Consider the following 25,798-nt stretch of genomic DNA (forward strand, 5'->3'; position numbering starts at 1 on the left):
TCATATACAGAAAAATCCATAACAAGGGGTTACACTCCCATGGCAAAACCATAGTATTTTTTTCATATACCATGGGTACAGTTGAAAAAATTTCTGATGGAAACAGGTTATTTACCGGTCTGAGGGATGGGCTTCTGTGAAGTAGCCGGCAAAAGGACAGTAGATCTTGGGCTGTAAACTCTTCACCAGCTGAGTCTTATAGTTCAGCAGTTTCTTTCTCTCATTTTTAATGAAATCTGCCTTCCAGCTTTCTATCAGAGTAAATGAACACAGAGAACAAACAGCAAATGTCATGATTCTGCCTCATCATGTCATGTCTTTATTGGTCTTGTGGCAGAATCATGTCAGAGCCTCTTGTTTTGTGTGGAGAGAAACATATTGTCGGCCACGACATAATGTGCGTTCTCTCAGGTCTCGTCTTTGGCCCCGCCCCTCTCGTTTAGCTTCCCGCCTGTGTCTCATTACCCACACCTGCCTATTGTTATCTTCTTTGTTAGTTCCCTTATTTAATGCCCTTGTGTCTGCTGTCCTGTGCTCGTTTGTTTTGTACCATTTGCTTGTTAGCTTTGTACCGTGATATTCGTACCTTGTCTTGATGCCTTGTTTTTCCAGGCAGTCTAAGTTTGTGGAAGTTTAGTTATCCCGTTCTCTTGTTTTTGCCCCCTCGTGGGAAGTCTTTGTTTTACAGTTTTGTGTGAGTTCATCTTTCTTCAGTTTTGGTTTTTACCCATCGTCGGTTTTGTTTTGAGTTTTAAATAAATCTTTTTTATATTAACCCCTTAACCGCTGCCTGCACTTGGGTTCTTCTCCCGCCTCCCTGACAGCGAGGTTGTGATTCCAGACTATGAGTCATTATTAGTCTTTTATAATACAAAAGTGTCATTGTGTGCTTTTAATCTCCGAATGCTCTCTTTTGTCACTTGGATCAAAACCACAAAACTCACAGGTTTCATAACTCACCGGTGTATTTCCCGCCATGGAAAGTCATTGGAAAGCCGGAAGCACCACCGGCGAAGTCGCTCATCATCACGTCGACACCGTGTGGAAGACGCCCGTTGTTTGGCCTGGTGCAGTCGACTGTATTCAGGATCATGTGACCTTGAGATAGTTTTCAGAATATATCATTTGGCACCTTTTTCATGTTTTTTTATTGAGCAGACACAATGAAGTGGGTACAAGATTATGTCATGCACTGAGTCAAGATTGACAAACTTTATTGTCTATCACTTGAGGTAGAAATTTGTCAACATTTGTACACACAAAATATTCAATTATTATACTTATACACTCTTAAGAAAGAAGAGTGAAAAAACTAACGTGCAACAAATATTTCCAAAAGTTATGACAGACTATTTGGCTTCGTTTAAAATAAACATGGTCAATGTTAATAAGTGTTCCTAAAAGCTCTTTTTATTGCAAGTTCAAAATGATCATTTACTGATTTAATGAAACATTAATTAAAATGCGTAACATTACTTTGATGAGTTAATGATGACAATAATAGTGCCGGTAATAGTGTGTAATTTAACATTAAATATATGTGGTAATTAGTAAAGATATTTAAGGTATAATAATAAATTGTTTTAATTTTTCCACATCATTTGAGTTCAGGATATAAAGGCTCCTGTAACTATTCAACACGCATGGACAATGTGTTTAATCATCTGATTTGATTTATGGGTTGCATGGGACTGAATAATGACAGTAAATGAAAGTAAAAATAAAGTGTAATTTTATGCATCTTTAATCAAGATAAGAGGAGGAGGAGATTTTATTATCTTCAGTTGGTGTTTGGTTAATGTTTTGTGTTTGTAGCTTTTCTTCAATATTGTGTAACCCACACATACATATTCTTCTTTCTCATATTTTATTGACTACATGTCTGTAAAAATATGTGAACAATATGTCACGAGTAGTATATATAGGGGACAGTGTCAAAATGATTGATGGTGACCTTTGACCTTTGCGGGGGGGGGTTGAATTACTTCCGGACCACCCAGGTTGAGGGCCCGCCCCTTTGCGTTGACCTTTGACCATATCCGCCCCCATTGTGAGGGACTGCCCCCTTTGTGTTGAACTTTTGCCCTTTGACCTGTCCACGTCATGAGGGATTGCCCCGCGTCTGGAGTTGAACTCTTGAACTTTTGCCCGTATGTTTACCGAACATTTTTCTCCATTTTCCAGGGATCATGTTTGGACATGTTTTTATGAGGTTGACATGTATCTTATGTGCGAATGAATAAATCAACGAGTGATTAAATAAAGGCATGAATACGAATAAGTAATTAAATAAACAATTGGTTATATAAGTGATTAAATAAATCATGAATAAGTAAATAAACAAAGCAAGGAATGAATAAGTAAATAAACGAACAAGTAATTAAATAAAGCATTCTATATATGAGAGAGGAAAGGCAGAGAGGACAGGAAGATTACCTGATGTTTTTCAGAGTTTTCACACAGTCTATAACATTCCTGAGAGAGGTGTCCGCACCAAGGCTCGTAAAGTAGATCACATGAAACAATGCGTGACGAATCAACTTGTGTGATCGATGCATTCTATGGGACAAACTATAATCTCGCTATATCTCTTTACTAATCAGAAAAACAACTCGCCACTAACATTCTGAGCATATCCGGGTTTAAAACGAAATGCTAAAACATATCCGCATTATTCATCATTATCTGTTTTGTTTAAACACACAACCTGAAAGGAATGCATGATCAATACCCCCTCTGATCATGTTACACCATGCATTTTCCATAGAGCAATGGCATCTTTTGGCCATGCAATGTCATGACTTCAGGCATTTCGTCAAAACGATATAACCAGCTCCTCAAGGTTTTCTGGCTCATTTCCAAAAGCTTTTAGAGACAGACAGCTCACGATCGGTCCAAATCAACCGACATTTTTTTCAAGATGGAATATAACGGTAAGTGACTTTTTATCGTCAGTGCTGTTGAATGAAAGAATGAGTGAATCAATCAATGAATACTGATTATTTAAATTATGAATACGTGACTTGTGAGTGGTCAAATGAGAATGTCATTCTTTTTAAATAGCCGTAATCTTGCCAAGATGCTGTCGACTCCCTAAAAGTGTCTTTTTAATTGATTATATTGCTTATAACATTGTTTCTAATGTATTGATTATTATTGACGCAGAGTGATTACGTACAGGCACCCTTGGGCAGTCGTGGCCTAATGGTTAGAGAGTCGGACTCGTGACCAGAAGGTTGCCAGTTCGATTCTCAGGGCCGGCAGGTAACAACTGAGGTGCCCTTGAGCAAGGCACCAACCCCTACTTGCACCTCCGTGAAGTTGGCACCCCATTTAAATAAATTGTCACCAAAACTATATCATTCGTTTGTGCTGTGTTTGTGCTGATTTGTGCCGCAAAAATGACCGTTTGTGCTGGTTTGGCGTTCAAGATATTAAACATTCTTTTTCTTGGCTGTGTGACGTCACTCTCCACCCCATGTCGTCCAACTCTTATCAAATTGGTGCCGTTCGTTTGTGCTCGATTTGTGCCCGTTTGTGCCATTAAAACAAACTCTGTAACTACTTTCCTTACCGAGATATAACAAGAAGAATTTTGGGGCAGTGACGTCACTTTCCACCCCATGTCGTTTAAATCTCCCCAAACAGGTGGCGTTCGTTTGTGCCGCTCCCGAAATGTTCTTGTTGTTTTTAACGAAGGGAAGAAGTTGCATGGTTTGTTTTAATAGCACAAATCGAGTTCAAACTCGACAGTTTAGAGTGATTTGGAGGACATGTAGTTGAGAGTGGCGCATCTACTCCTAAAGGCTACAGTCTTGTTATATTAAAGAAAAAAATCATTGTACACAAATTTCTTTTAACAGCACAAATCGAGCAACGTTTGGGCGATTTGGACGACATGGGGTGGAGAGTGACGTCACTGCCGCAAATAATATTTTTATTTCCAAGCCAGGGAAAAACATACAGTGGTGATTTTAACGGCACAAATCGAGNAGAGAGTAGTGAACACACGCACAGCCGGAGCAGTGGGCAGCTATCACTGCAGCGCCTGGGGAGCAAGTAGGGGTTGGTGCCTTGCTCAAGGGCACCTCAGTCGTTACCCGCCGGCCCTGGGGATCGAACCGGCAACCTTCTGGTCACAAGTCCGACTCTCTAACCATCGGGGCAGTTGTGGCCTAATGGTTAGAGAGTCGGACTCGTGACCAGAAGGTTGCCGGTTCGATTCCCAGGGCCGGCGGGTAACAACTGAGGTGCCTTTGAGCAAGGCACCTTACCCCTACTTGCTCCCCGGGCGCTGTAGTGATAGCTGCCCACTGCTCCGGGATACGTGTGTTCACTACTCTCTGGATGGGTTAAATGCAGAGGTCACATTTCGTTGCCTTGTACATGTGCAATGACAATAAATTGAATCTAAATCTAAATCTAAAAAAATTAGGCCACGACTGCCCAAGGGTGCCTGTACGTAATCACTCTGCGTCAATAATAATCAATACATTAGAAACAATGTTATAAGCAATATAATCAATTAAAAAGACACTTTTAGGGAGTCGACAGCATCTTGGCAAGATTACGGCTATTTAAAAAGAATGACATACTCATTTGACCACTCACAAGTCACGTATTCATAATTTAAATAATCAGTATTCATTGATTGATTCACTCATTCTTTCATTCAACAGCACTGACGATAAAAAGTCACTTACCGTTATATTCCATCTTGAAAAAAATGTCGGTTGATTTGGACCGATCGTGAGCTGTCTGTCTCTAAAAGCTTTTGGAAATGAGCCAGAAAACCTTGAGGAGCTGGTTATATCGTTTTGACGAAATGCCTGAAGTCATGACATTGCATGGCCAAAAGATGCCATTGCTCTATGGAAAATGCATGGTGTAACATGATCAGAGGGGGTATTGATCATGCATTCCTTTCAGGTTGTGTGTTTAAACAAAACAGATAATGATGAATAATGCGAGATATGTTTTGCATTTCGTTTTAAACCGAATCGCAGGAATGTGCATTTATGTTGCCACTACCTCAGATCCAACAATCATAAATGACAAACTACCGTGAGAACAAAGATAGAGAGAGAATAGAAAAGAAGAGAAGAGAAAAGAGGAAGAAGAGAAAGAAACAGGTCAAAACAACAGACCTCAAATACTGCAAAGAAAACAAGTTCATATTCACTTTTAAGCAATACAACAGTAATATTTGTACATATATGTAGGAAACTTTCAAGAAAAAATATGTGATAACCTCAATTTTTATCACATGTGTCTTGTCATGTTGTCAGTCTTTCACATTGCTGTTGGATGACTTTATGTCACTCCTGAGGTTTGATTTGTTGAAATTCAACAGACACTGGACTGAAATGGACACAACACATTTGGAAATGCTGATTAAATTAAAATATGGAATGGTCTCTTCATTTTTTCCACTGCTGTATATCCTATAATTCAATGCACATACTGTATCCCACAACTGAGTGCACTCGGTATGACCTCCAGGGTGATGAATAGCCCAGAAATAATATCAACCACAGAGTGATAATATTGACTTAAGATATTACACAAAAGTGAATTAAAAACGAAAAAATAACCTTTTTAGAGCTCAACACCACTCGCTGTTTTAAAGAAGCAATGCGATTAGTTCATAGTGATGATAATGCAGCAAGTTTTATAGTCCTGTTTCACATACTTAAAAAATGAACAACTTACTTAAATTACATTTATAATGAAATTAAACATGTTAAATAAATACTATAGAAAATAAGTGATTTACAGTGCAACTACACAATATTCTGTAAGCAGTAAGCTATGTAGCATTTCAATAGAGCCCATAATATCAGCAACGTGGGTGGTGAGGTTTAACTGGATATTAGTGGTGAAGAAAGTTGAATTGTTGTGGATGTTTTCAGGGTAAACAGGCTCATGAGGGTTTGACCTCATTCTTACAACCTCACATATTCAGGCTGCTGACAGACACCTGCTAAAATCTCACACTATAAATAAAATACACAAAAATAAAATGGCATTTGTCATACGTTTACACAATTGATAATCTGCATCAACAATGCAAAGGTCATGGGTTGGAAACCCAGGGAACACACTGAAAATATACCTTGACTGCACTCTAAGTCAGTTTGTATAAATGTTTGCTAAATGCATATACGTGAATGCAATGACTGTCAGAAGAACATGACAGCAACCGCTGCCTAAAATACTCACGGCTGGCAGAGTTTGACAAGGTCATGATCGGTAGTTCCTGGTGGTAACCCGCGGATGTAGAGGTTTGTTTTGCTTAGTTGCTCCCAGCCGGTCGTGCTGCTGCTACTACTGCTGTTGTTGGTGCTCGGACTGGGCGGGGCCATGGGGTGGGTGGGTGGAGCAACCGGCTGTCATGGAGAAGAACAACAATTTCATTGATTTGATGGAATGCAAAAGCTCAACCAATAGCATAAACTCTGTTTGAGCGACCAATGATTTGTGCAGTTTTGTTTGCTGAAACACAGAAAATGAATACCTTCTCATTCTTCCTTCATTATTTAACTCTTTGTCCTTAAGTTTATGATTAGAAAATCTTCACTCATTGAGACATTACAGGTATTAGAGCAAAAAGATAATACTCCTCTCTCTCTCTCTCCTCAAACATCAGGGCCAGTCCATTTGTCATGATGATATCTATAACTCTATCTGTAGCTGTGTGAACTGGTGTTATTATTGCACGTTCAGTCATCGCCAGTGAGTCTACCCACATCCCAACTCCCCACAGTCTAATTCCCATTAAAGCAAAGCACAAACAGGCCTACAGGCACATTCAGCCTTTCAACACTCATATCAGTCCAATCTACGCGTTCTTCCAGAACTGAAAGTGCTGGGATTATTTTACTGGAAGAAAGCCCATTTAACACTGCAGAAATTCATAATGCGGCACCTACTGCTTTCAATTCGTGCCACATCGTGACATTTCTGTTGTTATTAGTAGTCCATTTTTAAGGTTGTTTCACATTTGTATGGCTTTCTTACATTTGATGGACAAAAAAAGAGAAATTTAAAAAGTATTGATGCCTCTTTTACACACTGTCAAGAAAATCACGATAAGGCTATAGGTGCATCATAGCGTTTTTAAGCAGCTGAACATGCTAGCGCTCTTCTGAGGATGTTCGAGAGCGTTGCGGAGGCGCTTCGCCTGCAATGATACGAAATATCCACGAAAGTAATGTGTCGCTAGCATCTGATTTTGCAGATTGGTTTGCGATTTGTTTTATTAAAGTCCCCCTGCAGTCTATAATTTTGTCCCTAATTGTTGACCATCGAAATTACATATTTAAACTTTTTCCCTGTGAAAATATTTTTTCCTGCCTTAAAATAGCTTGAATGTAACTCTACACCAAAGCCCTTTTAAAAGGAAAGCCTGCAACCATTAGGCAAAAAAGCGTAACGGCTAATGCTAACGCCCTGGCTTCAGCGGAATGCAGGAAAGGAGACCGGATGCTAGTTTTTTGAATGGATGTCAATGGGTTTTGTTAGCCGTTACGGGATCTCCAATTGGAAGTATTACAGACTCTCCCATCTCTCCACTTAATCGCATTCGGCAATTCCACAGTGCTAAAACAGAAAAAGAAACTGAGAGCTGACATAGCAGTGCAGCGATTATTTTAGCCCAAATCTATGCAACATCTTTGCATATTTATGCCTCAAACTGCTGATCCACAGGGGTCAAATAAGTTGATGTGATTGGTTACAGGTTATGAAGTCATTAACCAGAGGCCGTTTCAAACAGCATTTTTTTTAGAGGCCATTCACACGGAGACACGTTTACGTAAAGATTTGGTATCGTATCGGCGTTTCGTCCAGACTGAAAACCGTTATTTTTGAAACCGGGTCCCAGAGTGGAAAATCTGAAAACGCCACCCTTGCGTTTTCGTGTGTACAGCCGATCCGTATATTTTCTAAAACGATGATGTCATCACACCAGCACGCAAAGTTTATGCACATGCTCCTTCTTTGTAGCAGAATTACAGCACCACATACTGATTTGGCATGTATACTACATCGCTTTGAGTCGGTTTCAATGGTTTCGTGTGCACGCAGATATTTTCTTGAGACGACGCCGTGAAAAGGATGGCTTTTAGGATAGAGAAAGCTCTGGCTTCGTGTGGATGTGGCCTTAAACTGTCTTGGTAAACTGCAGTTTTATGGTTTGTCTTAAGACATATTAAAAACACCACATAAACATATAAACAACATTAAAAACTAGATTTTCACCACAGGGGGTCATCTGGTACAAATGTAGATACTCAAAGACCAGCAATAATATTAACTTCACTTGTATTGTTCAGTCATTGTACAAGTAGGATGAGATGGTTGGCGATGGCGAAATTTGTCCCATCCTCCTGCACTGTGATTGGACGGCTGAGTAAAAAGTGAAAGTAATGATGACAGCAGCATTTTGCTTAAAGTTTCTTTGCAACTGGAAAAAAAACAGAAAGCTCCTAGTGCTCAGTTTGGAATAAACTGTTGAAAAAAGTCATCATTTACTAAAGACTGTCGTGAGTGAACCGTTCAGTTTTGTGAACCAAATCAACAGATTCATTGAAATGACCAAACTACTCACGACAGACTAAATGATGACAGATGTTTTGGGTGAGCTATTCTTTTATGATGTGTTTACAAGGTCATGTAACCGCAACAACAATACATGGTCAGAACATTTAGTGAGGTATGCTTTTATTCATCTTTCAGTCCCAGTGGGACAACTGTTGGTTACAAAAAACATCATCAAACTCACTCAACTGCACAACACACTTAAACATTACAGTGATAGTTCACCAAAAAATGAAAATTCTGTCATCATTTATTCACCCTCTTGTTATTTCAAACCTTTATGACTTTCCTTCTTCTACAGAACACAACAGAAGATATTTTGAAGAAAGTTGGTAACCGAACAGCACTGGCCCTCTATTTACTTCTATTGTATGGACACAAAACCAATGCAAGTGAATGGGGTCCAGATAACAACATTCTTCAAAATATCTTCTTTTGTGTTCTGCGGAAGGAAGAAAGTCATACAGGTTAGAAACGACAAGAGGGTGAGTAAATGATGACAGAATTTTTATTTTTGCGTGAACTGTCACTTTTATGATGCCATAGAAGAGCCATTTTTGGAATCTGAATGTTTCCATAAAAAACCTTTGACACCCAAAGAAAATTTTGGTTTTACGAAAGCTTCGTTATGATGATAAAGGTTCTTTAGACTATATACAAAATAAATGGTGAATGGGTTTTTGGGTAACCAAAACTGGTTCTTCTATTGCATCCCCGAAGTTGTGATTTCTCTAGAACTCTACTTGAGCAGAGAGGAAGGAATGTTTTTCAGAGAACGATCATATGATGCAGCAGTGCTCCGGGATACAGGATGTGTGGGCCTCTCGCCCACCCCGAACAGTGGCCACCACAGCCCACATCACTGACTCACTTCCTGTTTCTTAGTCATTCATTAAAACGGCTTCATTTCTAACAGCCGTCACAAAATGGCTGCCTGTTAAACATCAGCGGGCAACTGTTCTTGTCCAGAATAAGTGACACAAAACAACAGACACGATTGGACCGCTGCTCTATAATGAAAGAATACACTTATAAACGTGTGTGTAAAAAGGAGCTCACTCACATGCGTGTTGTGTGTATATGTGGCCACACCACATAAAAGCCACCTGACTGTAACTCAGTGGGGTAAGTGGGAGTTCTCTGTTTTCTGACACACTGACCCATTTCCCCAGCAGCGCCTCACACACTTGTGCACTGAGGTGAAACTGGACGTGGCCCCATAAGCTTGTTAGTGTCTGCTAATTACCGAGGCAAGAGATAGTGCCACTTGTGGAAAACCACACACTCACAATGATTTGTGGGAACATAAAGCAGAACCGGATTGAGCCAACGGAAAAGGCTGGGGGACACAAAAAGAGCTAATCCACAAACTGAAATGAGTAAGGTGAACAGGATGGACAGATGGAGATAATGTCCCAGTTTCCGCTTCAATCTGTCAGATCACAGAAGGTCCCACATTTTCATTTTTTATTTTACCTTTCAACATTGAAAGCTATTGATTTTAGCGCTGTTGACTGCCTGAGGAACATCTTCCGTTTTATCAACAGGGAAAATCACAAAGTCATGGGAAGGGTAACCATGACATAGAAAAAGCAATGAGTTGGAGAGAGGGCAAAAAAGAAAGAGCCAGCAAGGCGGGGGATCACATTCAATATCCAAGCCATTTCTCATACGTCTGTGTGTCCCTTGGGTCCTGAGCTATGCGCTGTAGTCATCCTAGACCATATGGTTCCTATAAACTGTGAAATCTTGGAGCCCATTAACTTCTGCTACCTCCATCACAGCCATCCCTCTCTGAGAGCGCCATTTAAGCGCCTATGCAAATGCATGTGTAAATGTGTGATTTCACGCAGCGTGTGCGTGAGTGCGTCATAAGTTCCCACATTTACAGAAATGGAACGTATATGACAAGCTATGTTAAATATAATTTCACAGGCCACGCCCACCCGGTCCACTAATTATCGGATGCACTCATGAATGGATGGGTTAAATGCAGAGGTCACATTTCGGGTATGGGTCACCATATCTGACTAATAGGTCACTTTCACTTCACTTGTTTAATCGAGCAATGTTATAAAGATCTTTGTCCGCGTTCAACCAGCCGTTTCAGGATTCGTATTATAACAAACTAATCTGCTAAATGCATGATGCATGTTCCCTCAACTATGAAACGTAAATGTTTACGTGATATTTTTTTTTTGGATTATTTTTTTATTGAAGAACAGAATCCACATACATAAAACTAACACACACACACACACACACACACACACACACCAGGTTTTGCAAACATAAAGAAAGAAACACATTTTTAAAAAGGAGAAAATGTTAAGAAGAGAGAAGAAATGCCAAACTAGTTATACATAGTCACCTAGAGGTGGAAATTATTCAACTAAGCACCTTTAGATTCAACTGAAATGATATTAGACTAACTAGTTATTATACGAGAAAGTCTCTCAATAAATTCTGACCATGCCTTAATTGCTCTAGTTTTAGCTCCGTTAATTCTTGCAGTTGAGCGCTCCAACAGTGCAATATTTTTTAATTCTATAAGCCACATTTTGTCAGCCGGGAATGTGGGTTCAAACCAAATCTTGAAAATCACTTTCTTAGCTGCTGTTAGTGCGGAGTACGGTATTCTACGTTGGTCTACATTCAGGTTAAGATCATAATCGTCATTGAGAAAGCAAATACAGGGATGCTTAATATTTGCTTATATACTGATCTTTTTTAAAACCAAGATTGAGCCACTAATCTATAAAATAAAAGCATTATAAATTTATGTAAACTATGTTATGTTTTCGATAGTAAATACGACACATGACGCTGCTACAAATCAAGGTAAAAAATGCTGTGACATTTCCCTAAATCTTTTGTCATATAACTTAACACTGTTTTATATATATACCGTATATATATCAGAACTTAGATCAGCTCAACGCTATCTTAAGGGAGTCTAATATTCCATTACACGAGTCCGTTGACAGACTGTGGGGTTCTGTCGGTGAGATGCATACGAGTCTTATGAGATTGTATGCTTTTATCGAAGGTGTGGTCAGATCAATAAGTTCTGATCTCTGTATAGAGCTTTGTAAATCTAGACGGAAGGTTTAGTGAGATGTCATGTCACGACATATAAAATATTAAAAAAGATAATGAAATACACCCGGTTACAATCCTTCTCTTGTTTATTTAATTACTTATTCACCGATTTATTCATTTATTTAATCACTCGTTGATTTATTCATTCGCGCATAAGATACGTGTCAACCTCATAAAAACATGTCCAAACATGATCCCCGGAAAAGGGAGAAAAATGTTCGGTAAACATACGGGCAAAAGTTCAAGAGTTCAACTCCAGACGCGGGGCAATCCCTCACGACGTGGACAGATACGGTCAAAGGGCAAAAGTTCAACACAAAGGGGGCAGTCCCTCACAATGGGGGCGGATACGGTCAAAGGTCAACGCAAAGGGGGCGGGCCCTCACAACCTGGGTGGTCCGGAAGTAATTCAACCCCCCCGCAAAGGTCAAAGGTGACCATCAATCATTTTGACACTATGTCCCCTATATATACTACTGTCATGTTTTTACATTACTTGCTATTCATGTAATGTAAAAAAATCTGAAATGAAAGAAAATGGAAAAACCTTTATATTCCACAATTAAACATGTGTCCATCTCAGGATGAACGCCGTCCATCAGAATCATGAATCTCAGGTGCCGATCGACCTTTGAAATGACAGAATATGAAAAAAATGGTAAAACATTTTTAACATCAATGTGTACATTAGTAAGGCGAGAAAGGCAAGTAAATAACATACATTCTGCCATACGCCGAAAGGCACAACGTTGATGTTTGTTAAGTTCACCCCGCTTCTCTCCAGGTACCTACAACAGAACGATTAAACAATCTGTTGATCCGATCGTGTCGGGCAAACCCTGTGAGTTTGATTCCTCTTGAGGTTTGTCTCACCAGAACACCGGCCGCGAGGTGTCTCCAACATAAATGGGAATGTCTGGCCGCTTCTCTGCGAGTAATTTCAAAGTGGGGTAGCTGAAAAAAAAGTAGAAGTTTAGGTGTATGCGTTGCCATTTTTTTTACTTGCATTGACTGAGATGAAGAAAATAAATCAGATATTAGGTCCTGTCAGTCATATTTGCCTGCTCACTGGGGGTTTAAAACTTGGCTATCCTAAATATGACATATACATGACAGTGTGAAGTGCAGAAGAGAGTGATTTGATGATATTTTGGTGGGGAAGATACAAACCTCAGATGGTCGGAGTGCATGTGACTAATGTAAATGAGATCCGCCCGGCAGAGTCTCTCCATCGCATCAGATGGAGGTTCGTGTAAGAGCCACCATCCTCTGGCAAACGCTGGGCCGGTCAGCCAGGGGTCAAACATCATCCTCTTGCTTCCAGCTTTAAGTTCCATGCATGCGTGTGTCATGTACGTCAACTAACACACACACACAACAAAAGATACGCAGCATAACGGTGAAACAATTTACACAAAAAATGTAGCACATTTTAAAGCATTAAATCAATGAATTACACTTTTTTACACAAAAAATACAAATACACTGAAATACACTATATTGAGTAAATGGAAGTAAAAAAGAAAATCTGAGTTAAATATTTCTATTAGATTTCACCAAAAATAGTGTATACAAAAAATATAATTTGTTAATTAAATACCTGGATTTTTAACCAGTTTTTTAAGATGTCCCACTGAAAAAACACTTAATTGATTTGAATTAATATACAGTAGCTGTTTATTTTTGTGATTTTCTTACTAAGCCACCAAATTATTTTTTAGTAGCCTAAGCTCTGTTTAGTGTTGTGGTGAACTGTCATGTGATTTCATGTGATTTGAGTCAGTTACATAAAAGTTTGTTATACGGAGGCCGTTTCTCAATTACAAGAACGTAAAGAATGGACTTGTGTTCTTGTGGAGACTGGTCTTGCGAGACATCCTTGATATCGAGAACACATCCGGGTACTTTCATGCGTTCGCTGTTCTTGAGTATTGTATCCGGACTTTGACGGTTATTGATGACGTAGAGCGAGAACACGAGGACACAAGACCGCTGAGGAACGCATATTGAGAAACGGCCCGAGTCTTTCTTGTGTCTTGTGTCAGTCATAGCTCGGTCACGTGTGTTTTATTGTGGCACTGTTTGCCTTGAAGCACACACACCTTTCACAGAGACACACTCAGGGCCGGTGTTCTGTCGAATTGTCCTGCCCTGTCAGATTTTCCTACCGCAGGGCAAAACTTAATCTAAACCACATCGACAAAATAAACAGGTAGGATGATTTTACAATGCAAAATACCCTGTCAGATAGTCCTACCAGCTCAAAATAAACATAAACACAAAAGTTTATTAGGTTATCCTACAATATAAAATAAACAGGTAGGATTAATTTACAGTGCAAAATACCCTATCAAATTGTCCTATGAGTATTAAATAAATATGTAGAATGATTTAACAACGAAATACAACATCAGATTGTCGTAGCAGTATAAAATTAACAGGTAGGATGATTTCACAGTGCAAAAAAATGACGTAATATTGATGTGCGCATCTGATGGGTATGGATGACATTTCAGGACACCTGCCCTAGCATTTTGCGGGCCCCCTATACTGCCTTACAAAGGCAAAGTGCAGTAACTACACATTTGGTCAAAATTGTGAAATCTGTTCTGTCTTGTCGTCACAATCCGTGTATCATTCATTCAGTTGTTTTTTTATTTAAAATTGAAAGTAGAAAAATGAGAAAACAGCTCCTTGTTTGTTTTTTAATTTTTTTCCAAAAACACGAAAAACAAGAATTCAGCTCGATTTTTCATTTTTCGTTCAGGAATAGAAAAATGAATAAACAGCTAGAATATTCTTTCTCTAAATGTGGGCAGGAATGAAATTCCCCTTTCTGCTGATTGGTCAGCAGAAGATCAAACCGCGCCTTAATAAGCTCTTCCTCAATTCAGCGTGGCAAAATAATAGTCCTCCGCTGCTGCAGTTGTACAGATTCTTAACGAGGATAATGCAACTACATTTAATTTATTTCTAAACAAACAGCCAGACTAACGAATGCTTCGACGCAAGCCATATTGGGGCCGAGCCTATAGCCTGCCTATACAGGGCTTTCTACTGTGTAGCCTACACATATATTCTCTTATACGCCTTGCATCAGTTGGGTATGGCAGGGTTTTATGACTCTCATAGCTTGGTCGCCCAGTAAGTTTAAAAAAATTAAGATACATAATTAAATCAGTTATATTTTTTAACACAAATAAACAATGAATAATAATGAATTGACTTTGCTATATGACAAACGTTCAAACTAAGATTAGATAAGCGATGGATAAAAACACATGGATGCACTCATTGCTGACATGTAGTGAGGTCAAACGGACCCGAGAAAAATATTTTAGGCTAATATTCTGGGAATGTTCCCCTAACGTTAATTTCCGGGATCCCAGAAAGTTTATATAAGGTTTGTTTTCGGTTATCTTTACATGGTTTCTATAACGTTTGGGGAACGTTCCCCTAACGTTAGTTTTTGGTTCCCAGAACGTTATGGGAACCAGAAACTAACGTTCTATTTCCGTAAAGAAAACTTTCCTGGAGAACCAAAAACGAACCTTAGAAAATAACGTTTTGGGTAGGCTTGCACCAGCCATTCGTAAGTTATTTCTTAAACGTGAACGTAAAGTCCACACTAGAGGCTTAGTAACTACTAGCTAGTTTGTAACTAAATCTGTATGTTATTCGGTTGTACCATTTGGTCTTAAAGGCAGAACGTAGCCAGTAGTTCGTAAGCTCTCCGTAATGCGTAGTCACATAATATGACGTTTACCTTCAACAGTCCAATAGCAGCCTTTAAATTCGTGAGAAAAAGTTGTGTTGAAATGTTGTGAATTTCAAAACATTCTTGATTTAAACTTATTTTACCTCACATAATAACAGTAAAAAAATATTTTATTATATAAAATACTACCTTTCATGAATAACATATTTAAAATTAGATTAATAAACAAACGCTGTTTAAAAACAATACAGACTACTTAATGCAAAAATTAAATGACATGCAATATGGGTGATTTCATTTTACTGCCAACCGCCAATTAAATAAAAATAAGATTATTTAATTTTGACGTGCACAACACAGGCATATACACACACGGAGGCGCGCTAGGACGGTTCTTGTTAGAGCCGTCAAAAATTAAAATTCTATTTTAAAAGGTAAGTGACTGTAAATGTTAGCATTATCATGTGTGTAAATCATTGAAGAATGTCGAGTGAAACAAGATCTTATTCCGTTAGTTCGTTGAGTCTGCTATTTTATTCCTACAGTTACTCCTGATAGGAGGCTTCCGTAAATATTTAGTTTATACGTAACATTACGCTTCAACTAAGTTGAATGGTGCAAATCAAAAATATTTAGTAGTGCGTAAGTTGTAAGTGCCCGTTTAAGTCAAAACTAGGCTAAGTTCCTAGCTAACACAGTACGTTCTGACAACGTCGCCAGTTCGTCTTCATTTGGTCACCGTGACATTACTTTGTGACCATGTTCTGAGGACGTCTTGGCAACGTTCCATTTCTTAGAATTTTTGCCTACGTTCCAGAAATGTCCTAGCCACGTCCTCAAATAACGTCGTGAATTAATCACATGGAGAACGTTGTAGCGACGTGATACACTGGTCCTCAGATAACAGGGACACTGGTCATTTGATTAATGAATCTGGTAATTTTGGCTAACGTACCAGAAACGTCCTAGCCACGTCCTCAAATAACATCGTGAATTAATCCCATGGAGAACGTTGTAGCGACGGGGTGCCATGTCATCTGCTGGTGTTGGTCCACTGTGTTTTCTGAGGTCCAAGGTCAACGCAGCCGTATACCAGGAAGTTTTAGAGCACTTCATGCTTCCTGCTGCTGACCAACTTTATGGAGATGCAGATTTCATTTTCCAACAGGACTTGGCACCTGCACACAGTGCCAAAGCTACCAGTACCTGGTTTAAGGACCATGGTATCCCTGTTCTTAATTGGCCAGCAAACTCGCCTGACCTTAACCCCTAGAAAATCTATGGGGTATTGTGAAGAGGAAGATGCAATATGCCAGACCCAACAATGCAGAAGAGCTGAAGGCCACTATCAGAGCAACCTGGGCTCTCATAACACCTGAGCAGTGCCACAGACTGATCGACTCCATGCCACGCCGCATTGCTGCAGTAATTCAGGCAAAAGGAGCCCCAACTAAGTATTGAGTGGTGTACATGCTCATACTTTTCATGTTCATACTTTTCAGTTGGCCAAGATTTCTAAAAATCCTTTCTTTGTATTGGTCTTAAGTAATATTCTAATTTTCTGAGATACTGAATTTGGGATTTTCATTAGTTGTCAGTTATAATCATCAAATTAAAAGAAATAAACATTTGAAATATATCAGTCTGTGTGTAATGAATGAATACAATATACAAGTTTCATTTTTTGAATGGAATTAGTGAAACAAATAAACTTTTTGATGATATTCTAATTATATGACCAGCACCTGTATATATACATATATACTAGGGGTGGGGGAAAAAAGTCGATGTGGCGAGATGTTATCGATACTCTGGCACAAAGTATCGATTTTTTTTTCAAATACTAAAGATCTAAATTCATACCTACACTGTGCTTACCAGAACGGCAGTATCCACATATTTCTTGTGGTGACGCTCCCAGATTACGGATGGTCAGATGAACGGAAATTGTAATTCACAGCGGAGAAGAAATACGAGCATAATGGCGGACCAACAACAAATTAGAGACGCGCCAGCGTCTTTTAAATCAAAAGTTTGGGCGCACTTTGGATTTCGTAGTGAACGTAAATAAGTAGGCATGGTTAACTCGGCGCTCTGCAAGTTGGGAATACTCTTTTCACCTTCTTTCAGTCTGTAGTTTCGTGATTCGCTCCAGTCCGGCGCTTTCTCTCTCACCCGCAGTGCTCGTGCAGGGGTGCAGCTATCTGCGCGTGCATATTAAAAAAGCTCATTCTCACGTATTACAGAAGTCAGATTGTTTTGTAAAGCTTTAATAGTTTTTATAAAGCTCAACTTTAGGCGAGCCGAGGCGAAACTTGCGTTGAAATGCGCGATGATCCTCATAGCGTGAGTGCTTCGACGTGACGCGCCGCAAACCCCCGTTTTAGGAGACGCGTGTGGAGTCACCAGAGACTCACAGTCCAAAGACAAGCGCAAGAATAAACAAACCTAAAGACAGAGAGTCGCAACACACTAAAAATGCTCATCTAATAGATCATTTTTTCCCTTCATTTACAGATGTAATGTATTTTTCAAGTAATGTTTTTTTATAGAATTGCCAAGCGATATATCGATTATCGCAGAATCGGCGCATTGTGATATTATCAGTATCGTGAGCCCTGTATCGCCTATCGAATCGTATCGGGAGGTACCCTGCGATTACCATCCCTAATATATACAGTATTTGGGTAGTTAACAAATGAACCATACTAGTGACCGCAACAATTCTGAAAACAAATTGTAATTTTTCTGAGGTGAAGTAATCCTGAGTAATTTCTTTTACATAATCATGTTAAATGCCTTAATGGTGAAATTCAGTATGAGGAGTGGTGGTCAACTTGAAAAGAAGCCATTCAAAGCTATACTATGTAATTCAAGGTAATTTTGGCCTTATAACATTGCAAAAATCTCTTGTTCCTTGTCTATTATTTATTTATGTAATTTTAATTTTTTCTATTTAGTGGACTTCTCTGTAAGAACATCAGGTTTTACCAGAAATGTCACTTTCACAAAGTTTACAGGGTCTTTCTCAAGGGCACAACAGTGGCATTGAAGACGGAGGGGCAAAATGCATTTTTTTTTTACTAATCTAACATATATTCTTTGTCACAATCTAGACTCTTAATAGAAGATGTAGACTTGCCATGATCCAGAATGCCAGCTATTTGCTGAAGTTCATCTTCAAACAGAACAGCATGGAATGCAGTACTCTTCAGGTACTTTTGCTACACTTAAAAGGTTTATTTTAGTGTTATTAGTAACTTTTATTGACAAGATTATTCTAGAGAAGGATTACGTGTTAATTACAATCTTGTATGTATTTAAAATTTAGTCGTAGGATAATCTGACTTTTTCTAAATAAATTCATGTCATTTACCTACATAAAATTTTGCCTTTGATTTTTTTCTACTTTTTTAATATTCATATGCTCTTCTCTCACTCAGATGCTTTGAACAGGTGTAGCCCAAATGCAACAGATGCATCAATGGCAGAACACCTGAAGCACGCTGGGGGTGGTGGATATAAAAAATGAGCCATAATCAACTTTCACCGACTCTAAAACATTTACACAGGTTTTAACCATAATCCTGTATTTTGTTGTTTACTTGTTTTATGGCTGTTTAACAGTAATACAATACTGTTAGGAAATAATAGGTAGTGCCATAGCTCTGACTTCCATGCATCAATGGTGGAACACATGAATCATACTCCTGGAAGAGCTGGTGGTCGGGGACCAAGAAAACAATAGTAAACATTTTGAAAAAAAATGGAAAGACTAAAGTAGTTACATATGTGTTTCCTATAATTCTGTACTTTTGTTATTTTCATGTTTGATTAATGGCTGCTTAACATTAATGTAAAACTCCATTGCTATTGAAATTGCACTATTTTTTTCTTGTTTGAATAGGAGCTTTTTAACAATTGGAAGACAACTAAAAAATTGATGTTCACTATAAAATATGCTGTGATAAATTAAAACACTTCTTTTTGCTTAAGTCCAGAAATAATGTGTTGTTTGTGATGTACACGTGATTAAAACGTTTTATAGACATTCAGGTCAGACTGGACTGATTTTTGACCTTTTTAGAAACTGTCAATTTCAGACACGTAAACCTTAAGACATAATTGCTTGCCTTACACGATGTTACACAGTGGGTATGTGATTATATTAAATGCAGGCTTATATATATGCTTACATTAAGCAGCAACATAATACACGTCCAGAAGAGGACAAATTTGGAAGTCCAGGGACGAGCAGAAAAGACGTGAAAATCACGGCCAGGTGACGTCGAAGACGTCCGTTATAATCTTTAACGCACTGATTAAATCACAAATTAATTTAATCCTCCATGTGAGGGATGATAATTGTTTAAATTAAATTAAATAAAAAAGATTTTAACAACGTTATTTGGTACGTCGCTGCGACGAATATGGTACGTTCCAGGTATGTCTTCAGGAGGTAATCACCATGTCCCGACAACGTCCAATGTTAAGTCGTCAGGACGAATATGGGAATCACAAAGTTACGTCGCCGGAACGTTATTATGGTACGTCATGGCAACGAATATGGTCCGGTCCAGGTACGTCGTCACAACGTAACTGTGTTAGCTGGGGGGAATCCTTGTAAATCCAGGTTTTATTTTACCGTGAGTTCTCCAGCTTGTAGCTCTTGTGCCTCTCGGGGATCTACAGTCCAAGGGTCTGGTGGATTCAACTCAACCAATTCCATACTGCCGTCAGTATCTGAAATCACTACCTCTACATACAAACACAATAAAATGGAGGGTGTAAGGCAGAATGTTATTTTATAAGCATACAAATGTTTGCAGTCTAATGTAAATCATGAATATAAAAACAAATTTAGTGAATCAGTATAGTGCACTGAATATAATTTCAAAATGAAGACACGAAAATGTAAACTTGCTTCCATATTTCACAAAACACTTAACACTATATGAAGAGTTTGGTTCCAAAATGAGATAACTCATAACTTTCAAGATAACTTTCAAAAGTCATGTTTTTTTAATCATGTTTTTATTGTGTTTTATTGTATCTGTATTTTTTTGTTATTATGTCTCAAAGCGACAACGAGCAACTTCTTGACCTTAAAATAATGTCTCTAAAATTATTTTAGTGGTAGGTCAACTTTTAACTGGACGAATTTTACTGCCGTTGCTACCAGGGGCGTCGCACCCGTGGGGGATGTGGGTGTTTTAACACCCACACTTTTCGCGGTGAGAGGGTTCAACACCCGCACTTTTTCTGCAGTTTTCCCGCAGTTTTGCACAAACACCTTACAGCTTATGGTTATGGTTATTTACATCTCCCTTTTCCAGGTACTTTGAATGAGTGTTTATGCTTACGAGGTTTTTAAATAAGCTTGATATGTGTTTGGGAAGATGTTCTGTTTATGTTTTGTTGACATGTCGAGTGTTTTCTGTATTATATTTAGTTTTTTAGACTAATGCTAATTGCTAATTGGGATATTGTTCAGCAGCTAGCTAAAATCGGTTATGTATGTGGCATGCAATGTATAAAGTAACTGTGATGAAGAAGGCAGGGAATTGATGAGGAGGAGGGACAAATTGTCATTGTTAAGCAGTGTATTTATGGGTTTATTGCCAGTGCAATTGATTTTGATATTTTGAGCATTGTTTGTTGATTAGCTGAATACTTTTGTGGATACTTACCTGTTGTGTTTGATTGTACCTGTTGAGGAGAAAAAAGTGAGAAATGATGTCATTGTTTGCATACCTGTTGAAGAACTATGAAAGAAAAGTGTATATTATTTTAATGTTTAAAAACAGTAAATTGTTACATTATTTATACCACCAGAGAAAAAGCTTTGAGTGGGCGTTTTTTAATATATCTCCCCTTTTCAAGGCACAAAGTATTTCTGATTCTGATTCTTTAGCAAGTTGTGTATTTTCACAACAGAGTTTTGACTTATTTTCTGTGTGTTCCGAGTGTGTTTTTATACTTTTCTAGTATCACTCATTTAAATGGGAAGCTTTTTATATATTGTATGTTATACCTTTTGTACCCTTCTGTCATTGTATTCATTGTTTTTATTGTTAACAAACAAACCACATCCATCCCCCGCACTTTTGAAAAACTTGCTACGCCCCTGTTTTGCTACCTAAGCAGCCTCCTATCGGCTGAAATTGCACTTGTAACTTTGGTGTTCGGGCCGGTACAAGCCCCGCCTATCCCCTGCTTTACGGCATACGTCAGTTTTACTCGTAGCCTGGGAGAAGTTAGCCAACAGCAGAGCTAACAGTAAGACGAAACGAACCAAAACATCACCATGGCAGAGCCAGCCAAAAAACCAAAGAGGGTTTTGTCGGAGGAAGCAAAGAAAAGAAAGCGAGAGAGTGATCGGACACGAGGCCGGTCACGAATCAATATCGGACGGGCTTACACTCGTGGTGGCGCAGCAGCAAGAGGCAACGGGTTGCAAAACGGATGGAGACCTAGCGGTCCTGCTCCTGGATTTGTAAGTGTTATTTGTACATTTTTTGTTACTGTCCTGTACTTTTGAACGTATTTGTTATTGATATGTATATATGTATTGTGTATATATGTAAGGAATAATTGACGACGGGCCGTTCAATTATCGAAAGTTAATGCACACCCCGAGGTGGTAATGCGGCCACGACGCGAAGCGGAGTGGCCGTTACACCTCGGGTGTGCATTAACTTTCGATAATTGAACGGACCGGAGTCAATTATTCCGCTTATACCACGGTCACAACACCACAAGACGTTGTTCCGATACCACAAGACGTTGTTACGATGTTTTATCTCAAGACATTTGTATGGTATTTGTCCCGGAATGCTCTTGCTGGTAGGACTAATTTCTTACGCATCTCATCTGAAGGCGTTGCTTGAGCTGCATATGCAGTTTTCCGAGAGCGAGAGGAAGACAGACAGTGCACATGCACACGCGTTTGCTTCACTGAGAGTGAAAAGACAAGTATCTATATTTGATTTGTTTTCGTCGTATTTAACACCCCTGTCGTATAAGAAAAGTATTAAGAGAAAAAAGTGACACGGAGGTTTCTGCGCCAGCTGCGGTTCTCGCAGTGGCATAGAAAGCTTCCTGCTGTGTGTTTTAAGTCCCGTTTACCCATTCCACAGACGAATTTAACATGTTGTTGTTGTTATTTTTGTGCTTCGTGTTTTATCTTTAACCCGCTGATTGTGTCATGTAGTTTGCCGTTACCTTTGATATATGCTTTAGTTTTTCATCTGAACAGTCCTGTACAGTGCTCTCGCCATTGTTGTTCAAATGTTCATGCTGTCCATAAATATTAATAGTTATTTCTTCTCAGACAATGGAATTTGCCAGTCACTTTGTCTGTTGTTAGATACATATTCACTGGCGGACAGTAGGCTAAAGTTGGCGAAGTGATATGGAACTGTAATGCGGTCAGCAGACCTGGAACACCTTCATAGGTGTGCGTTTAACTGAAAAATAATGCACACCCGTCGAACGTTCGTCAGCCAATCAGAATGAAGCATTCAACAGCCCCGTGGTATAAATATATATATATAACGACAACATTAGCTTACTCAACGACTGAACTGTTCAACATTTACGTGGTTTACTGGTCTGAACTAAAGAATCTGCTACTTTTACACAACACGTTTATTGTGGTTTTTTAGTCTTCATTTACAAGCACTACACACATTCATGACGAGAAACGACAACATGCTAGCTATCGACACCGGCAACCTCTCAGCTACCTTACAGTTATAAAGTGTGAACCGGTGGTGCGCCAATGACACAGACTAATAACAAATACGTATAAAAGTACAGGACAGTAACAAAAAATGTACAAATAACACTTACAAATCCAGGAGCAGGACCACTAGGTCTTTATCCGTTTTGCAACCCGTTGCCTCTTGCTGCTCGCGCCACCGAGCGTAAGCCCGTCCAATATTGATTGGACGGGAGACTGCATTTATTTATTCATTTATTTATTAGATATTATTTATTATAATGATCTTGCTTGGTCTATAAACACCATGCACTGTGCTGTGTTTTACCTTTCTGTGTTTTTCTTATTTGCTCCTGTAAAGCTGCTTTGGAACAATGCACATTGTGAAAAGCGCTATATAAATAAAATTGAATTGAATTGAATTGATTCGTGACCGGCCTCGTGTCCGATCACTCTCTCGCTTTCTTTTCTTTGCTTCCTCCGACAAAACCCTCTTTGTTTTTTTGGCTGGCTCTGCCATGGTGATGTTTTGTTTTGTTTCGTCTTACTGTTAGCTCTGCTGTTGGCTAACTTCTCCCAGGCTACGAGTAAAACGTGATGTATGCCGTAAAGCAGGGGATAGGCGGGGCTTGTACCGGCCCGAACACCAAAGTTACAAGTGCAATTCAGCCGATAGGAGGCTGCTCAGGTAGCAACGGCAGTAAAATTCGTCCAGTTAAAAGTTGACCTACCACTAAAATAATTTTAGAGACATTATTTTAAGGTCAAAAAGTTGCTCGTTGTCGCTTTAACGGCGATTGTGAAGGAAAGTATGAGGTTTTGTAAACCACTTGGAGACACAGATTGTGTCTTGTGCTTCTCCTTCTCCCAGAGACTTCTCTCTCTACCGCATATGTGAGATAAGCACACGTGACACGCTGGTGCAGAGTAGGTAGTGTCTTGACCGCTGAACGAATAGAATTAAACATATCGTAAAATATACCCATCTCTCTACGATGCGCATCGTAACATTTTTGCATCGCGAAATATCGTAATACGAAGTATCGTTACACCCCTACTAAATAGTGATTTAAAAATGGTGAAAAACATTTAAGAAAATATAGTTACAGACTAGTTACAGTTTCTAAATATAAACACTTTTGGATTAAATCAGAACAGAAACTAAACAGCATAAATAATATAAAAAAATATGAGTGGCACTGTCAAAAATGAAAAGTTTATTGATTTAAGTTGTGTATTTCATATCTGAGCTGGGCACTAGGCTCTTTCTACTCCTCGTAATGCGCACATTCCATATGCATTCATGCACACACACAGAGACAAAACACGAAATGCCAAACGAACACACACACACATTCACAATACACTCACAGTGGAATGTGAGAGCAAAAGAAGGAGGGATGGAAAGAAAGTAAGAAAAAGGAATAAAGGGCGCGTATAGAGGGCCAGAGCAGATGGATATGCTTGTGTTATTAATTATGTCTGCGCTGGAGAAAGGCAGCTTCCTTTAATCTCAGCTCACCGCTGTTCTATAGTCTAACACAATCGGACAAAAGCCAAAAAAGGAATGGGGGAGAGAGGAGAAGAGAGATTTTCCGTCCCGTCGTAAGATGCGTCATTAACCGTTTCATAGTGCCACGTCATGGCGAGCTGCCGACTGCGTCTTTGTGTTAAATCATCACTCTTTCTCTCTTTCTCATTCTTCTTCATAACATTGTGATCCGGCTTTTCTCTAGTACTGGTAAGACGTGCGACAATACTAATTTATTGGTGACTTAAAAGTAACTTTTTCCAAACTGAAGTCTTTTTTGTAAATAACTGCAAATGAGTAACGTAACAAAGCTGGGTTGCTCACATTTTAATAGTCGGATGCAGTTATGCAGTTTATTATTATAATTTTAGCAATCTAGTTTTATCATATTACTCACTTTTAATGTGGACACACTGTGGGTATATTCAAAGATCTTGTGTGTGCTTGTGCATGTGTGGGTCTTGTTATTGGCAGAATCATGCTGCGTCTGGCACATAGAGACCGTCAGAGATAGGATTAGGAAAAATTAGACACACAGTTCGACTGATATATACAGTCCTCGACTCAGAAGGAAAAAAATGTTTAAAAATAAGACATTGCATGCATAATACAATACATTCTGGTGCTTAAAGGGATAATTCACCCAAAAAATGAAAATGCTGTCATCATTTACTCACCTTCGAGTTTTTCCAAGTCTGTATAAATGTATTTGTTCTGATGAACACAGAGAAAGATATTTAGAAGAATACTTATAACCAAACAGATCTTGCCCATTGACTCCCATAGTAGGATAAATTACTTTATCATTTTTTTGTTCTGTTGAACACAAAAGAAGACATTTTGAAGAATGTAGGACAGCAAACAGTTCTGGGGCACTTTTGACTACCATTGTAGTTTTCCTACTATGGTAGTCAATGGGGGGGCAAAATCTGTCTGGTTATAAGCATTCTTCCAAATATCTTTCTCTGAAATTTATACAGATTTGGAACAACTCGAAGGTGAGTAAATGATTGCAGAATTTTCATTTTTGGGTGAAGTATCCCTTTAACATTTTCTCTGCTTACAAAAGCACATCCCACTTTCGGGATGTCCTGGATATGCTGGTACCAGCTAATCTTTTAAA

General features: G+C 38.9%; 1 protein-coding gene and 1 long non-coding RNA gene across 2 annotated transcripts in view; one reads left to right on the forward strand and one right to left on the reverse strand.

The window, feature by feature from the left end:
• The window catches only part of LOC130550021 (cytidine monophosphate-N-acetylneuraminic acid hydroxylase-like), a 35,918-nt gene that overhangs the window by 8,616 nt on the left and 1,504 nt on the right, over positions 1–25,798 (reverse strand). The window contains exons 2-8 of the mRNA XM_057327355.1: positions 20,067–20,179; positions 12,874–13,064; positions 12,577–12,657; positions 12,425–12,491; positions 12,251–12,332; positions 961–1,098; positions 116–251 (exon numbers count right to left, since the gene is read on the reverse strand). Coding sequence (XP_057183338.1) covers positions 116–251; positions 961–1,098; positions 12,251–12,332; positions 12,425–12,491; positions 12,577–12,657; positions 12,874–13,064; positions 20,067–20,179 — 808 coding nt within the window. The remainder of the gene's footprint in view (positions 1–115; positions 252–960; positions 1,099–12,250; positions 12,333–12,424; positions 12,492–12,576; positions 12,658–12,873; positions 13,065–20,066; positions 20,180–25,798) is intronic.
• Positions 17,387–19,447, forward strand: LOC130550031 (uncharacterized). Its single transcript, XR_008962314.1, has 3 exons — positions 17,387–18,298; positions 18,538–18,636; positions 18,865–19,447. It is a non-coding gene; the product is annotated as an uncharacterized LOC130550031 (long non-coding RNA).

This window comes from Triplophysa rosa, unplaced genomic scaffold (genome assembly GCF_024868665.1).
Source record: "Triplophysa rosa unplaced genomic scaffold, Trosa_1v2 scaffold221_ERROPOS574315, whole genome shotgun sequence".
NCBI lineage: Eukaryota > Metazoa > Chordata > Actinopteri > Cypriniformes > Nemacheilidae > Triplophysa > Triplophysa rosa.